General features: G+C 52.0%; 1 protein-coding gene across 4 annotated transcripts in view; it reads left to right on the top strand.

Annotated features, from left to right (window-relative positions):
- ALAD (aminolevulinate dehydratase) overlaps positions 1–17,345 on the top strand; it is a 36,925-nt gene that overhangs the window by 16,295 nt on the left and 3,285 nt on the right. Inside the window, exons 5-11 of one of the 4 annotated variants that reach the window (XM_073314452.2) lie at positions 672–807; positions 1,476–1,559; positions 1,879–1,967; positions 2,333–2,388; positions 14,170–14,257; positions 15,459–15,545; positions 16,242–16,371. In XM_073314452.2, coding sequence (XP_073170553.1) covers positions 672–807; positions 1,476–1,559; positions 1,879–1,967; positions 2,333–2,388; positions 14,170–14,257; positions 15,459–15,545; positions 16,242–16,371 — 670 coding nt within the window. The remainder of the gene's footprint in view (positions 1–671; positions 808–1,475; positions 1,560–1,878; positions 1,968–2,332; positions 2,389–14,169; positions 14,258–15,458; positions 15,546–16,241; positions 16,372–17,345) is intronic. The other 3 variants (XM_073314453.2, XM_073314454.2, XM_073314455.2) reach the window with 3 other exon arrangements.

The raw sequence follows: 17,345 nt of genomic DNA, 5'->3' as shown, positions 1-17,345 counted from the left end.
GGTCACAGGGGTGTTTAATGCAGGGGCACAGGTAGAACTGAGGGTTTGGGGGCAGATCAGCTGGGAGGTTCATAGTCATTGGCTTTGTCCTTCAGTTGCATTTTCACTTGTTCTCTGAGATCTTGGGCTCTGGCTTGTCAGATCTTGTAAGCTAAGCAGGGTAGAGAGAGGACAGCACTTGGATGGGAGACCTCCCCGGTCCATCCCAAGTGATATGGGTGGCTGTGGAGTATGCTGTCCTCGTCCGTGCTGACCCCAGTGCCACCCGGTGCGGCGCTGCAGGGAGAGGTGCAGATGACTCAGTAGGGGGCGCTCACCCGTAGTGTTGACACCTGGGTGGTGCTAGGGGGCAGTACTGTGCTGTGGGAACAGGGTGGATGGCTCAATAGGGAGCACGCTCTCCACCAGTCACTGGGGGAGCTGCTGGCGTTGGGATGAGATGTAAATCCACATCTGATCCCTTGCTGTTCCAAAAACTCCCTGGGCCCTTTCCAGGCTTCAGTTCCAACAGGATGTGGGACCCTCCTTCCTACACCCTCAGCTGTGTGCAGAGCAGCTGCACCTTCATGCCCATGCGGGGTCTGCGTTTCTGTGTGGGGCAAGGGGACCCGGCAGAGAGGTGAGGCCTTTGGCCCTGTGGATTTACAGGGGAGCATCTCTTCCCCCTGCAGGATGAAAGGGGCTCGGCTGCCGACGTTGAGAACACCCCAGCCATCCAGGCCATAAAGAAGATCTGTTCCTCTTTCCCAGAGCTGCTGATTGCCTGTGACGTCTGCCTGTGCCCCTATACCTCTCACGGGCACTGCGGTGAGCACCAGGGCAGCCACCCACCCACCCTCCTCTGCATGGATCGATGGCCACGAGATGAGCCAGGCTGCCGGCTGGGAGGGGAGGAAGGGCCTCGCTGGTGTGTGCTCAGCTAGTGGGCTCTTTGCTGGGGATGCGCCCTGCCCCCTGTCCGCACATGACTTCGTGGTGCAATGTGCTGGCTATGCCAGGGCACTGAGCGTGGAGGCCAGGGGACCCTGGGGGGGTAGGCAGAATTAGATCAAAGGCTGCAGTGACTGAACGATGCACGGCCGGCCACTCCATTCTCCTCACACGTGGTCCCACAGCCAGGTGTGAGAGTTAGTTCTCTGGGCTCTGCCTGCCAGGGCCCTCCCTCCCCAGCATGACCACTGCGCCCCCCCCACTTTGTCCTAACTCTGCTCCCTCAGCAGTTGGGATGGACACACCACCTCCAGCCGGCAGGGCCTTGGTCTTCTTGGTCCTCACCTCAGGCTGTGCCAAACCCCGCACCAGATTTCAGCCGTCTCCAGGAACCTGCTCCCCCCGCCCAGTCACACCCTGCAATCCTGCAGAGCTGGGTGTGGCGTGGGGCTCTCTCCCCTCTCCAGTGGCTCCTGTGCAGAGGGCTCCTGGCAGTTCTGGCTGATGCTCTGTGCTCCCCGTCTAACCCTGGGCTTGTCTTGCAGGGATCCTGCGGAAGGATGGCACCATCCAGAACGAGGCCAGCTGCCAGCGGCTGGCAGAGGTGTCACTAGCCTATGCTAAGGCAGGTGAGAGGGGTTCCCAGCAGCAGTGGGTTCTTGCTGGCTGCCTGGCTTCACCCTGCTTGTTGGCCCTACCAGGAACATACCTGAGCAGTGCTGAGGGGGGTAGCAGCGCTGGTCTCTCCTTGAGGGCTGTGAGCCCATCCTATCTCCCCTCGACTCCACCTGCAGCTCCTGGCACTGGGGTGTCTGAACCAGTTGCTCTCCTCCAGCAGGTCCTGGCTGCTGGGACATCAATTTTGAGCCCCCCCCCATGGCCAGGAATGGCTTCTGGAGCAGGGACTGCTCCTTGCAGTTCTTCAGTGCCCGTGCTCTCTCCCTGCAGGATGCCACATCGTGGCCCCCTCGGACATGATGGACGGACGCATCGCAGCCATGAAAGAGGCTCTGATCTCCAATAACATGGGCAACAAGGTGGGCAGGGGCAGCACGCACGCCGGGGTCGGTCCGGGCTCAGTATGGAGCGATGTCACAGCTGGACCTGTGTGCATAGCGCAGGGGAGATGGTACGGACAGGGCCTGTGGAGAAGGGCGCTCCCTGCTTTCCACAGTGGTAGGCCGGGGTGTCCGGTGGTAGCTTCCATGGGGCCACAGGGAGGGGCTTCCAGTGGATGGGAAGGGCATGCCTGTGGATGAGGAGGAGGGGTGATGCCAGGGCTCCTGCCTGGGGGGTTGGAAAACAGTACAAGAGAACTGCAGCAGAGACTTTCTCCCCCAGCTCCACGCTGGGCTGGGAGGCAACTGTGGTGTCCCTGCCATGTCTCTCCTGCCCCCTGCAGGTCTCTGTGATGAGCTACAGCGCCAAGTTTGCTTCCTGTTTCTATGGCCCTTTCAGGTGAGTGTCTCCAAGGGCAGGGGTGAGTGTGAGCCGCGTGTTGGCCGGGCTCCGTGTCTAACCCCAAAGGGTTTGTGCTTGGCCTGCAGATCCAAGCAATTTGAACGTAGGACTCCTGTTAGCCGACGGCCAAGGATGTTTGGTGAGGTGCCAGCTATGCCCGTTTATACCATCCGTGACTTTAACCGCTAGGACGCACTGTCCCTTCGCGGCGGGCAGCCCGGGCTAGGCTGACGGATGCCCCAAGGTCCTAACCACCCGTGACTTTAACTGCTAGAGCTCAGAGCTCCTTCGCAGCGGGCAGTCAATACTGACTGACAGGTGCCCCAATGGCAGCACTAAGAGCCTCTCAAAAACACCCGTGACTTTAACTGCTAGAGCTCAGAGCTCCTTCGCAGCGGGCAGCCAGGATTGACTGACAGGTGCCCCAAGAGTTTGCCCCGTGGAGGCGGCACAACTCAACGCTAGGCTCTTAGTACTCTCACCTAATGGCCAGGCTTTAGAGCCAAAACGGCTGAGGTTCTTTAATTGTGTTGGCTGCTTTACAGTAAACCAGAGAAAACAAGTCAGGCTTATGCATAAATGGTTACCAAAATTTATTAAGCTAGATTCTAATCATGTGGTTACAAAATTGCTAGTGCCTACTTATTTAAATGTAGAGATGTTACACACACAAACAAGTTACAAAACTGAAGCCACAATCCCAAAGAAAGAAAACAAAATATAGAGCTCTATTTCAAAATATGTGTACACTAAAGATAGGAGATCAGGTGTGGGTGCTTCTTACCCTCCTTGCATCTCTCGATTCCAGCGGTGCCAAGCCAGGATCGGTCACTCAATTCCGCGGAAAGACGAATAAGGGACAAGGCGTAGGGACCCTCTTAGCTGCAGAAGCCTTGGGAGGCTGTCACTTATCTGACCAGCAGATAGATAGTGAAAAGCACTCAAAAATCATGGTGCTGTAGGTCCCCTACTTATACCTCTGTACTCCTTTATTCTCTTTCTCCTTTCTTATGCCAAATTGAGGCTGGTCTGTCGGGGTGACGCCAGCTTTCGCAAGAGTAGTTTACACTTGCAAAGGAGAGAAACAATAAGTTTCGACTACTGGACATTTCTTTTATCAGGGTAAATATTTTCCCACCTAGGATGTTGGTGTGTGTGCATCACGCTATTTAGTAGGGGCTAAGAGCCATGTCTGTCACAGGGCCTCTGCCTGCTGTGAGCTTAATCGTCGTATCTGTTCCCAAAGGCACATTGTAGCAGCACACCTGTGCTTTCACAGCTTCAAAGGCTGTGCTGGAATATATGTTAAGTGCCCTGTTCCTGCTTCCTCCTGTGTTTCCAGCAATGCTGGTCTGAGGGCGGGGGGGGGCTGGCTGTCTGGCTACATTCCACCCCCTGATGCACCACACTACATCCCAGATTGCAAGGTGGCGGTGATGCCAGCACCTCTTGCCCTCCTTGGGGAAATCTAGAAATACCCAACAACCAAATTAGAGGATGAGGGTTCGCGGAATTGGGTAGGATCCCTTTTTAGCTCTAGGTATCTGATTTGCGTGGAGGAAAGAGCAGTTTGAATCAAACGCTTCATAATACATAAAGTTACACAAAAATCAATTACAATAATTAAAATGGTTAAAACAGTATTCACAACCGAATGTAAAAACGGGGAGAGGGAGAATCCCAAGTGTTGAGCTAACCATTGCATTCATGAGGTTTGTCCATTCTCAGCCACTGCATGTAGTTGTACAAATTCAATTCCCAGTCCATTGGTTGAATCTAGCAAGGTGCACATCCAGCAATTTGTAGCACCAGCAACTGAGGCGATGGTTTGGATTGCTCCCCGAAGAGGATGTTCTGGTATTGCCAAGGTGACTGGAGCCAACAGAAGGATCATGAGGGCTTGCAGGAACATATCTCTGGTGGGTCGTGTTCTAGCTAAAAACTTATTTTAAAACCAAAAGCAAAAATTACACCTGCTATTATAAGTAATGGCAAATATATCAACAGTCCATAGTAGTCTCTAGTGATCAAACAGGTCTGCTGCATGATCCATTTTGCTGACAGGTTAGCTGGCAGGTTGCTCGGAACCATGGGACCATTCCTGCAATAAATCACATGGTCAGCCGGTCTTGGATGCGATCCAAGCCTCTGTAATGGTTATTAGCCTTTTATCAGCATTTAAGGCACTCCATACACCTTTCTCTTTATAGGCGTGCAAAACGCAGGTAAAGGTTCCCAGGGCTGGGTGTTTAATCACAACAGTATCTCCGGGAGCATACTTGGAACTGTGCAGTGGTGTTCTGGCAGGGGAGATAGCTTTCCCTGTAGGGAAGAATCCCCTGCTGATTGGACTTCCTGTAGGAGTCTGTCTGTTGTTTAATCTCTGCACCACTTCGTCCAGTCTGTCTCCCCATGTGCCATCAGTAGGCTTCAAGTGATTCTTTAGCAACCCATTCCAGCGCTCGACCATGCCATTAGATTGAGGTCGATATGGAAGGTGGAAGGTCCATTGGACTCCATGGTTAAGGGTCCATTCCCTTACAAGTTTATTCTTAAAATGCGAACCATTATCTGATTGGATTTCTTGAGGCATTGGGACAATTGCTGTTAAGCGGTTTAGTCCCATAACTGTGGACAACCCTGTTGCCAATCGGGTTGGATATGCAAAACCAATCCCTGAAACAATTTCTACCCCAGTCAAGATGTATTTCCACCTCTGCCTTGTAGTGGGCAGTGGTCCGACATAGTCGACCTGCCAGGTTGCCCATAGTGTTTTTCCATCTCTTAGCCTGGCAAACCTTTGTCCTTCTGCTATATGTTTTCTAGTCTCAGCACAAATAGCGCAGGCTTGTACCAGGTCTCTAGCCTGTCTGTGGGTGATAGGCCACCCCCTGATATGTGCTTGCCGCACTAACTCATCACTTCCTGTGTGTCCTAAATTATCATGTAACCATGAATATAAGCGTTCCCATTCTACTTGTGTGGTAAAGAGCTGGGCAGCTGCATCGGCTAAATTGTTTAACTGTGCAGCTGGGGTATTATTCCTCTGATGAGCTGAGACATGTCCTATAGACAGGGGTTCTTGCAGGCCATGCTGATATAACCACTGCCAGTATTCCAGTCCCCAGACTGGTTTACCTCCTATTTCCCAGTGGTTATTTTTCCAGTTAGTGATCCACTGAGTGGCACCTGCCCATACCGCATAGGAGTCCGTATATACTGCGGTGGCTCCTGCTTCACAGGCCAGTTTAATTGCAGCCAATTCTGCAAGTTGTGCTGACCCATCAATTTCAGCAGTTAGGGGTGCTGCAGAGGTGTCTGCAGGCACTGCTGCAGCTTTTCCCTTCCATTTTCCTTTTACCAGCCTGGCACTGCCATCAGTGAACCATACTCCCTCAGGCTTAGAAGGATCAAATGGGGCAGCATCCTTAATGGGAGACTGCTGTGGAGGCAGGCGGTATTCATCAGGCATTCCTACTTTCCATAGGGATTCCTGAATCATAGTGGGGTTTTGTGCAGTGTCTGCACTCCTTACCCTGTGGTGTATGTAAAGTGCCCATCTTTGGATAGTCCTCTTTTGTGCTACACCAGGTGGTAACTCTTTCCCTTCCAATATAGGTTTAATGATTGGAAGAGGAGTGTGAATTGTGATGTCCTTATCCTGAGTTAATTCCTCAGTTTCTCTCAAGGCTGTGTAAGCTGCCAGAAGCATCTTCTCATAAGGCGTGTAGTTAGCCTGTGACCCTTGCCATGACGTGGAACCAAACTGAATTGGTCGTCTGGGAGCAGTGTCACTGTCTTGCCAGAGAGCATAAGACATTCCAGTGGCTCCCACAGTTAGGTACAAATGGAGTGGGGCTTCAGGATGTATGGGACCCAGAGCCTGATAGGTGTGTATCTCCCCTATCAGTTGTCTGAGGGCTTCCTCATGGGCAGGAGCCCATTCCCAGGCAGCACTTTTCTTTAACAAATTGTACAATGGTCTGGCGATAATGGCAAAGCCAGGTACATGTTTTCTCCAAAACCCCAGGGTTCCCAAAATCTGTCTCAATTGATCTTTACTTTCAGGGGAGGGTGCCTGATTTAGCTCTTGCACAGTGTCATTAGGCACAGACCTCCTACCTCCCATCCATACAGTACCTAAGAATTTTATCTCTTGGGAGGGACCTTGGCATTTCTCAGCTGGTAACTCTAAATTAAGGGCTTCTAGTGCTCCTTTGATTTGATTCATAGCCTCCTGTACCTCTTCTGGGGTTTTCCCACCTATTAAGATGTCATCAATGTATTGCACAGTTTGTACATTGGGTGACAGTATAAGGTCATCTAGGACCTTTGCCAGTGCCCCATGGCAAATAGTGGGTGAGTGTTTAAACCCTTGTGGCATTCGGGTAAAAGTGTATTGTACACCTTTCCAAGTAAAAGCAAATCTTTCCTGGTCAGCTGGTTGCAAAGGGACCATGAAGAACATGTCCTTTACATCTAATACTGCTAGCCAGGGTTTATCCCAGGTTTGTATGGTGTTTACAATATCTGTTATGCTAGGGACTGCTGCAGTTAATGGTCCAGTGTTACTGTTTAGCTTCCTATAGTCTATAGTGAGTCTCCATTTGCCATTTGGTTTCTTGATGGGCCACACAGGAGAATTAAAGCGAGAGTGGGTACGAATTAAAATTCCTCGCTGTTCCAAATCTTTGATCAGGTCAGTAACAGGGCTTATGGCCTCAGCTGGGGCATTATACTGCTTTATGTTTGTTACTGTTGAGGGCGGGAGAGCAGGCACGCTGCTAAGTAAGTTTACAGAATAGTGGGGAGGGCTTTCCTCTTCCAGGTGGGTGGCATGAGGAACAGAACTGACTCCAAAAGCCCATCTTTCCCCATTAATCCTTCCCTTCTTTCCTCTTAAAACATCCATGCCCAGTATGTTGGCATTGCCCAAAATCACCTCATATTTTCGGGGCTGATGGTGGGGTTGCAAGGGGATATCCAGTTTTATCTTAACTAATGGGTAAGTTATGGTACTGCCATTTACCCCTGTAACAAGTACCTGCTTTCGGCCAGTAGGTGGCAAGCCCTGAAAACTTTCTCGCTTAATCATGGACCTTTGAGCCCCTGTGTCCATTAAGAAAGGAATAATGTGTTTGTCATTTACAGTTACATGTATCCGGGGGTCTTTTGCTGCTGTTTTCTCCTCTTTGGATTTAAGCTGGTTTATTAGGAGAGGAGATTGACCCCCGCAAGCTAGTTTCCCTGCTCTGGTAACTCTTGCAGTTGCCGCAGCAATGGAGTATACCGGGTGTCTGCAGGTGGGGAAGAGGAGGGAGCTGCAGAGGTGCACTGGGAGTCGCATTAGTTGTCTCCCAGTCAGCTCTTTTAAAGGTGGTGAATAATTTTAGCCGCTCTGTGGGCAGTCCATTTATCACATCTCTGGGATAACCTAAAGCCAGACATTGTCTCCACAACTTGGCTCTAAGCTCCTTTTCCTCCTGGGTTGGCTCTCGCTTGTTTTTATGTCCTTTAGATGGTGCCCCCTTGTTTCCCTGAAGGGAACGCATCTTAGCTTTGCCTGTCAGTGCTCTGATGTCTCCGAATTCTCTAAAGTATGACACCAGAAGGTTTAGCAGTGCCCGAAAGGTACTGTTATGTGCTGCAGCTTCTGATCTAAGGGACAGTGCCATAGCCCTGTGGTTACTCGGAACTCCCTTAAGCAGGGGTCTGAGATCATCTACATCTACCTGACCCTCCCATGGGCTTTCATAGGCTAACTCTTGAGGGTTTTGGCCAAGCATGCTAATGACAGCCACAGTTAATAGAGCTGTTTTTACCTCATCTATGTTGGTCCAGTGCATTACTGTGGGTTCATCTCGGTCTGCTGGGTAAATTCCTCTTGCCCATTGACAAGCCAGAGACCAAAGTGTTTTAGGGGTGTTCCCCTCTGAGTGTTCCAGGAATATTCCTGCACCTAAGTTAAATCGCTCAGTTTCTTGGGCTGTCAGGCGTATATATCCACCCCCAGTGTCCCAGAGGCGGACCAGCCACTCTATTATACCTTCCTCAGGCTTTTTAGCAAAATCTCCCTGGATTGTTTTTAACTCCTTGGGAGTATATTGGCGGGTGGTAATTTTGGTAAAGTGTGTTGGAGCTTTACTCCCTTTTCCCTTTTTACCTCCCTTCTTTGTTTTTGAAGAGGTGGATGGATAATTGTCATCCCCTTCTTCATCCAGCTCTGCCCCACTCAAATTTTCCTCATGTTCTTCTGATTTGTGATGTGTGATAGCTGGTCTTAATTTTACAGAGGGATCTTCCTCCTCAGAGGAGGGGGACTCATCTGCTGAATCCCAAATGTCTCCATCCCATTCCTCAGGGTCTAGCCAGAGAGCAGTCTCAACTTTAGCCCGGTTGATACTGCGTGTTTTAGTCTCCAGCTTTTCCCTTCGTTCTATCCCTTCTTTCTCAATTAAGGGAAGTAATCTTTTCTGAAGATGTTCCATATCCCTATTCAGTGTTCTTACTCTGGTATCTAAATTCTGGCATTCCTTGCGCAGTGTGTCCCTTTCCTGTTGCAGCCTATTAAATTCTATTGCCAGACTATGATAATCCTTACAGGCAGCTTGCCAAATGTTAGTAAGCAGCCATATACAAGCACCTTTTCCTTTCCCTTTCTTCATCTTGCAGGCAGTTCTCCAGTTACAGAAATGCTGCCAGATCTCTGCTGGTTTTCCCCAATATTTCTCCAGCAGTTCTTTGCTCCACAGAGGATTTCCCCATCCCTCTTGGGTCAAACTTTTCTCTAGCTCAGGGAATTCTGTGGTGTTTATCATGACTGGTTTCATTGTGTTACTGTAGTGCAGCCTATATCACAATCCTGTTCGTGACGCCAATTTCTGTTAGCCGACGGCCAAGGATGTTTGGTGAGGTGCCAGCTATGCCCGTTTATACCATCCGTGACTTTAACCGCTAGGACGCACTGTCCCTTCGCGGCGGGCAGCCCGGGCTAGGCTGACGGATGCCCCAAGGTCCTAACCACCCGTGACTTTAACTGCTAGAGCTCAGAGCTCCTTCGCAGCGGGCAGTCAATACTGACTGACAGGTGCCCCAATGGCAGCACTAAGAGCCTCTCAAAAACACCCGTGACTTTAACTGCTAGAGCTCAGAGCTCCTTCGCAGCGGGCAGCCAGGATTGACTGACAGGTGCCCCAAGAGTTTGCCCTGTGGAGGCGGCACAACTCAACGCTAGGCTCTTAGTACTCTCACCTAATGGCCAGGCTTTAGAGCCAAAACGGCTGAGGTTCTTTAATTGTGTTGGCTGCTTTACAGTAAACCAGAGAAAACAAGTCAGGCTTATGCATAAATGGTTACCAAAATTTATTAAGCTAGATTCTAATCATGTGGTTACAAAATTGCTAGTGCCTACTTATTTAAATGTAGAGATGTTACACACACAAACAAGTTACAAAACTGAAGCCACAATCCCAAAGAAAGAAAACAAAATATAGAGCTCTATTTCAAAATATGTGTACACTAAAGATAGGAGATCAGGTGTGGGTGCTTCTTACCCTCCTTGCATCTCTCGATTCCAGCGGTGCCAAGCCAGGATCGGTCACTCAATTCCGCGGAAAGACGAATAAGGGACAAGGCGTAGGGACCCTCTTAGCTGCAGAAGCCTTGGGAGGCTGTCACTTATCTGACCAGCAGATAGATAGTGAAAAGCACTCAAAAATCATGGTGCTGTAGGTCCCCTACTTATACCTCTGTACTCCTTTATTCTCTTTCTCCTTTCTTATGCCAAATTGAGGCTGGTCTGTCGGGGTGACGCCAGCTTTCGCAAGAGTAGTTTACACTTGCAAAGGAGAGAAACAATAAGTTTCGACTACTGGACATTTCTTTTATCAGGGTAAATATTTTCCCACCTAGGATGTTGGTGTGTGTGCATCACGCTATTTAGTAGGGGCTAAGAGCCATGTCTGTCACAGGGCCTCTGCCTGCTGTGAGCTTAATCGTCGTATCTGTTCCCAGAGGCACATTGTAGCAGCACACCTGTGCTTTCACAGCTTCAAAGGCTGTGCTGGAATATATGTTAAATGCCCTGTTCCTGCTTCCTCCTGTGTTTCCAGCAATGCTGGTCTGAGGGCGGGGGGGGGCTGGCTGTCTGGCTACAGATTCCGGAGCTCTGGGTCTGGGACTCACGCTAACTTGCGCTGAGCTTTGTGTCTCAGTTTCCCCATGTGTAAAGCGGGGAATGTATCTCCTTCTCCAGGAAAGGGATGGGGAGGGCAGACTAGTATTTGCTCCCACACAGGGATTTTCATCTGTCCCTCAGAGTATAGCTCTGCAGAGATTCACTCTTCCTCCTGCCAAGCCTGGAGATGACTTCTCCTGCCACCTGGCTTCAGCTCTGTTTCTTGTCAGTGCTCTCAGCCCTGCGAGCTGCTTCTGAAGTAGGGACACCTGGGGCAGGAGGGGGAGTGTGGAGTCAACTGGAACTGCTGCAGAACTGCACAGAGCCCATCTCACCCCAGAGAGGGAGTGTTGGGGATGGTCCCAACTTGCTGGGCTAGCAGGTCCATTGAGGGCTGAGCTCTGGCTCAGAAAAGTGGGGAGAGGTGGGTGTGACGGGTTCGGTCACAGAGACCCCCTTGGGACTGTCACCTGATGTGCTGAGACTACCTCTGAGCCCATTTTTCCTGTCAGCTTGGGACTCCAGAACCCTGCCTTGTTGAGCCAGACACGCAAACCTGCTGCAACACAGACCCAGGTCTGGTCCATGCCCTCAAAGCTGCAGACTTTAACCAAAAACTGCTTAGCAGGTCATCTATCTCCAGACACCCAGTTCCCAATAGGATCCAAACCCCAAATAAATCCATTTTACTCTGTATAAAGCTTATTCAGAGTAAACTCATAAATTGTCCGCTCTCTGTAACACTGATAGAGAGAAATGCACAGCTGTTTGCTCCCCCGGGTATTAATCACTTACTCTGGGTTAATTAATAAACAAAAGTGATTTTATTAAGTATAAAAAGTAGGATTTAAGTGGTTCCAAATAATAACAGAGAGAACAAAGTAAGTTACTAAGCAAAATAAAACAACACACAAGTCTAAGCCTAATACATTAAGAAACTGAATACAGGTAAATCTCACCTTTAGAGATGTTCCAATAAGCTTCTTTCACAGACTGGAATCCTTCCTAGTCTGGGCCCAGTCCTTTCCGCTGGTACAATCCTTGTTAGTTCCCCTTGTAACTAGGGGAATTCTAATGACTGCAGACCCCTTTGTTCTCCTCCATCCCCTTCTATAGTTTGGCGCAAGGAAGGAATCCTTTGTATCTCTCTCTGGGTTCCCACCCCTCCTTCTAAATGCAAAAGCACCAGGTTTAAGATGAATTCCAGTATCATGTGACTTGGTCACATGTCCTGCGAGATTTGCATAATTACAGTAGGACCTCAGAGTTGTGCTGCATATTCCTAGCTTCAGATCCAAGAATGATACATTCATACAAATAGGATGAGCACACTCAGTAGATCACAAATTTTGTAATGATACCTTACAAGGGACCTTTTGCATAAAGCATGTTCCAGTTACATCATAGCCACACTCATTATCATATTTCCATAAAACATGTGGAGTGCAACGTCACAGTGGGGTCTGAACTAACTCATTCCAGACCCTAGAGCAGAAGTCCCCAAACTGTGGGGCATGCCCCCCCTAGGGGGGCATGGAGGAACATTCAGTGGGGGGGGTGTGCCATCCAGCTCCACTTCTGGCCCCAGCCCCCGTTGCCAGCCTCAGCCCCAGGCCAAGGCTCCCTTACCCCATCTGTGACCCTGCTTCCAGCCCTGGGGAGTATGAGGTAAAAAGTTTGGGAACCACTGCCCTAGGGGAGCTGGGGGTGATGGACTGTGTTATTGCAGCCTGTGCGCTTGCTGGGGCGGGGCTGTGTCACAGATCTATGGGATCAGTGCTATGCTCCAGCTTTGGAACAGTCTCTAGGAGGAACCCCTGCAGTGTGCCAGACCTGCTGGGGTCTCACTCTTCCTCCAAAGTAAGCCACATGGCCTCCCCACCTCCTTAGACTGGACCTCTGAGCCATCAGCTCCCCTGCTGCACGGCGGGAGCTCTGTCCAGCAAGTCCACCTGAGACAGACTCGTGGCAGAGACTCGTATGCTCTGCAGGGATTAACGCACCTCCGCGAGCGTTTGCAGTAACACTCAGCACGTCTACACTGAAAACGCTGCATTGGCACAGCTGCGCTGCTGTAGTGTTTTAATGAAGAGAGATTTCCCATTGGCTTAGTTAATCCACCTCCCCTAGAGGCAATAGCTTTGTCTCCAGGAGAAGTTCTCCTGACAACATAGCGCTGGCTACACGGGGAGTTACGTTGGTGGTATTATGTCGCTCAGAGGATGGATTTTTCAGTTATACCGATATAGATCTGTAGTGTAGACCAGACCTCAAACAGCACTGTCAAATCAGTTGGGTTTATTAGTCAGCTGGAACACAGCATAGGAAGTCCTTAGGTTGGCAGAGAGAATTGAAGGTTAAAGCACAGACCATTCTGGTCAGCCCAGAGCCCAGCCAAGCTGTAGTCAACCCCACTGCTGAAGCTCTGTGTGTGTCCATCCAACTTCCTTGGTCAGTTCCCAGGTGAGAGCCCAGACTCCTTCCAGCAGCCAACTCTTATCCTCCACCTCACACCTCCCAGTCCTTTGTTCTCCAGCTGAGAGGGGGGAAATCTACCTCCCTACTAGGTGTCAGTCATGTTGATTGGATTTGCCATTGTCCTCGGGCCAGTCATTTTTAATGACCCAGCCTGGCTTAGGGCACGGCTACACTGAGGCCATGTCTACACTTACAAATTGTGCTGCTGTAAGATCACGCCAGTAGCCGCGTTATGCCGATGGGCGAGAGCTCTCCTGTCGACATCATAAAACCAGGTCGATGAGTGGCGGTCCTACTATGTTGTCAGGAGAGGCTTTCCCACCTACAGCGCTGTGCACACCAGTGCTTATGCCAGCAAAACTTACGTCGCTCAGGGGGATGCTTTTTTCACACCCCTGAACAACAGAAGTTTTGCCTACATAAGCGCTAGTGTAGACATGGCCTGAGAGTTTACAGCAGTGCAGCTGCGCCACTGTACGCTCTTTAATGTAGCTGCTCTCAATCTACGGGAGAAAACTTTCCTCTCGGCTTAACTACTCCAGCCCTGCAAGCAGCCGGAGCCTGTCGGCAAGAGAAGCTCTCGACCAACATAGCTCTGTCCACACCGGCGCGTCTGTCGGTGTAACTTATGTTGCTCTGTGGGGTGGTTTATTCACATCCCTGAGTGACATAAGTTTTGCCGACATAAGCTGTAATATAGGCAGAGCCTCAGACAGCCAGGCAATATTCACGCCTACGTCTCTTAACCTGCCCTGAGAGCAAACTGCTCCCCACCCTCCTCAACTGGGCAGCCTTGCAAAATATGAAGGAAACTGATGCACACACAGGCTTCATAAAAATATTACAAAAATTCCCACTTTGTCACAGGCCGCCAGGCCTCACTGGAGGGCAGAGTTCTCTCTGGTGGGATTTCAGGGTGGCTAAGCAAGCTGCTGCCTCCTGGATTGGGAGAGGGATGGGATGCTACTAAGGTACCTCTTTCCCCCGGCTTTGCCCCAGCAAGGGGGTCGCTACGGGCAGGTCGCCTGGTGCCTAGGCTCTCCTGGGAGGGGGGTGCTGGTTCCTGGGAGTTCTCTGAAGCCAGACTGCTGTTTTACTGCCTGGCGTCTCCTTTGTGTTCCCAGAGACGCTGCGCTGTCCAAACCTGCATTCGGAGACCGACGATGTTACCAGCTTCCCCCAGGCGCCCGGGGCCTGGCCCTGCGAGCTGTGGTGAGTGAGCCTGCCCACAGGGGGCAGCACCCATGGGCCCACAGCCCAGCTGCCCTAGGCAGTAGGTGTTGGTGTCACAGTAATGTCCAGCAGCAGAGTGACTCCCAGCATGGCTAGGTGCCAAGAGCTGCCCTCTCCTGCAGGCTGAGTGTGGAGGTGGGTCTCCGCTCCCCTCCAAGACCTGACTTCTTCCCGTGACAGGAATGGGCGTCACGGTGTGGCAGATCCTCGGGCCCCCTGGGACAACCTGGGCAGCAGCAGGGCAAGCCTGTCCCACCGATTAGACCCCACCTCACCTGGAGGGTGGGCCCAGTCAGGGCCCAGGGAAGCAGTCCCATGGTGCTGTGAGGTGGGAGCAGCCAGGAGTGGCTCTGGCCTGGAACAGTTGAGGATCTCCTGCAGCGACCTGCGGGACTGCTAACTCCTGGGGTTGTCCAGCTTAGCAATGCCAAGCAGCTGGGCCTCTCCTGGCTTCACTTGGCATGTGGACCTGAGGATTCAGCTCAGCAGAGGATGCTGTTGGTAGCTGTCACGTTGGCCTTATGCATGTTATTGCTGCTCTTTTTGTCACAACCACAATCTCCATGCACATCCGCCATTTTCAGGCAAACCCATCCTCTAGCAAAGAGCTGAGTAGGCTTCCCCGTCTCCTGCTCCAGCCCCTGCTTGCCCAGAGATCCTAGGGCCTGCAGAGGCCATGAGCCCAGCTCAGCCCCTCTGACCCAGCTTGCAATGGCTCACGTTTGTCAGTCACACAGAGCAGTGAGTGGGCTGAGCCAACACCAGCTCTGTGGGGAGGGGGTGTTGTGTTTGGGTCTAACATGAAGGAGCCTCAGCCTCTGGCGGCTGGCCTGGGCAAGCGCACCGTTCCCCTCATGGTCTTCCTCCTTGAAACGCAGACCCGCTGTCATCCCTTTCATATCACACAGCCTAGGGGATCATCTCCCTTCCTGTGTGGGAGTGGGGCTGACTGCAGGATGGCTCCTGCTGGCCTGCCCTTAGCTGTGCTCTGTTTGTTGCTGGTGCCATGCGGAGCACAAAGGGTGCTAGGAAGACCAGACTGTCCCCTGGAAGGGGCTCTCCCCTCCCACTGGGGCCAGGACCTGGGCTGCAGCCATCAGGCTGACTCGCTGGTCCCCCCACCCCCCAGTCCCTGTGCTGTTCTCACAGGCCCCCGCCCTGACCTGTTCTCTCCTTGCAGGACCGGGATGTGCGGGAGGGAGCAGACATGCTGATGGTGAAGCCGGGGATGCCCTACCTCGACCTTGTGAGAGATGTCAAGGCCAAAGTGAGCCCTGTTTGGCAGGGACTGTCTCTGGAGATGGGGCACAGAGTGGGTGGCTGTAGAGTGGGCATTGGGCTCGACCAAGAGACTAAAGCCAGAGGGGACAATCCCCTGGGCCTAGCAGAGGGCAGAAAAGGCCCTGAGCCGGGAGTGCAGCAGTGTACAAGCTGCAGCACAGTCCTAGACCCTGGAGCACCTTCCAATCGATTTACCCGAGGGGGAGGCTCCTCGGCACCGTGCTCCCCATGGGCATGTTGCTGTAGCTCCCACCAATAGAGTGAGTTGGGGGAGAGGGAGCATCTTGCTCTGGCTGGGATAATGGTAGGCTGCTTAGACCCCGGTGTTTTGTTAACGTGCCCATCTGGGATGGGAAGCCTTGCTGCTTGGAAGCTCTGCCCTGAATCCTCCCAGTTACTGGAGCTGTGTGTTTCTAACCCTAGCCATTCAAACACTGACAACCGGCCCGTGAAGTGGTGGCACCTGCCATCCCCCCGAAGATCCTGATCTCGTGGGTGGGGTTGCTAAGGGCACACTGCAGACACTGCTCCCTCTAACTCCCAAGGCCTTGAGAGTCGGTGGCTACAGAACAACCTGTCTTGAGCCCCTGCTTTGCTGCCAGTACTGCAGGACTCGGCAGGGCTGGGTCATGCAGCTTGGGGGTCAGGGTTGTCTCACTGACCTTCCTGCTGCTGTTTTCAGCATCCAGCCCACCCGCTGGCTGTTTACCACGTGTCGGGGGAGTTTGCCATGCTGTGGCACGGAGCACAGGCAGGGGCCTTTAGCCTAAAGGCTGCTGTCATGGAAGTGATGACCGGGTTCAGGCGAGCAGGTGAGTGAGGCTGGGCAGGGTCAGCGTTATGACTAGCAAGGCCCCAAGCTGCTGGAGGAACTGGGGCCCTGGATTCTCTTCCCCTCTGGGCCACTGCGGTGGTGGGGCAGCCTGAACCCTGGGAGTCCCCCAAGACTATGGGACCAGTCACAGTCATGACTGTGCTGGAGGCTGACCCTGGAATGCAGAGCCAGGCCCAGTGGAACTCCGAACTCCTCAATCCTTTAACAAAAGCTGATTTCTAAAGCACCGTAGCACTGCCCCACACGGCCTGTGCTTTTCCAGCCAGCTTGGTAGCAATCCAAGTAGAGTTCTCTCTGGCTTCTTAGGAGACACGAAGTGCGGTTATATAGGGGGCCTGAGAGCCCGGACTCCTGGGTTCTACTCCAGCTCGGCCACCTCCTGGGTGACCTGGCGAGTTGTTGCACCTCTTGGCTCCTCATCTAGCAAAGGGGTTTCTGCCTTCCCCAGGCTGCAGGGAGCCCACTGGATGAAAGGGGCTGTACAGGAATCTATTCACTGGGGCTTATTTCTGAATGTATCTTCCTGGGAGAAAACAGCCCAAGCTCAGCAGCCTTTTGCCTGATTCCTGATTTAGAGCCCAGGCTCCAGCTCCTTTAGCTGAGACACAACGAACCCAGCTCCAGTCCCGCTGTGACTCTGTGGAATCCCCCGTCCTCCCAGCTGCATTCCTGTGATCTGATCATGAAACCAGGCTCCCCTCTTGGAGGTGGCTCCTATGGGAATTCCCCACTGGCTGGTGCTTGTTGTTAAGAAATATGTCAGAGCAGGTTTCCAAAACCCTCAGAGGAGACGGGCGAGTTCTTGACTGGAATGTTGGTCCATGGGTTGAGGTATACATTCAGAACTGTAAGCTCCCCACGGTGATGTGAGGCCATGGGAGTTGTACCTCAGAATCATTGTTCTAGGCTGTCTGCAGGCTCAGGCATATCTCCCTGCTTTGTTCATCCCCA

The sequence above is a fragment of the Lepidochelys kempii genome, chromosome 16 (assembly GCF_965140285.1).
Source record: "Lepidochelys kempii isolate rLepKem1 chromosome 16, rLepKem1.hap1, whole genome shotgun sequence".
Taxonomy (NCBI): domain Eukaryota; kingdom Metazoa; phylum Chordata; order Testudines; family Cheloniidae; genus Lepidochelys; species Lepidochelys kempii.
This window is presented reverse-complemented; position numbering and strand designations above follow the sequence as displayed.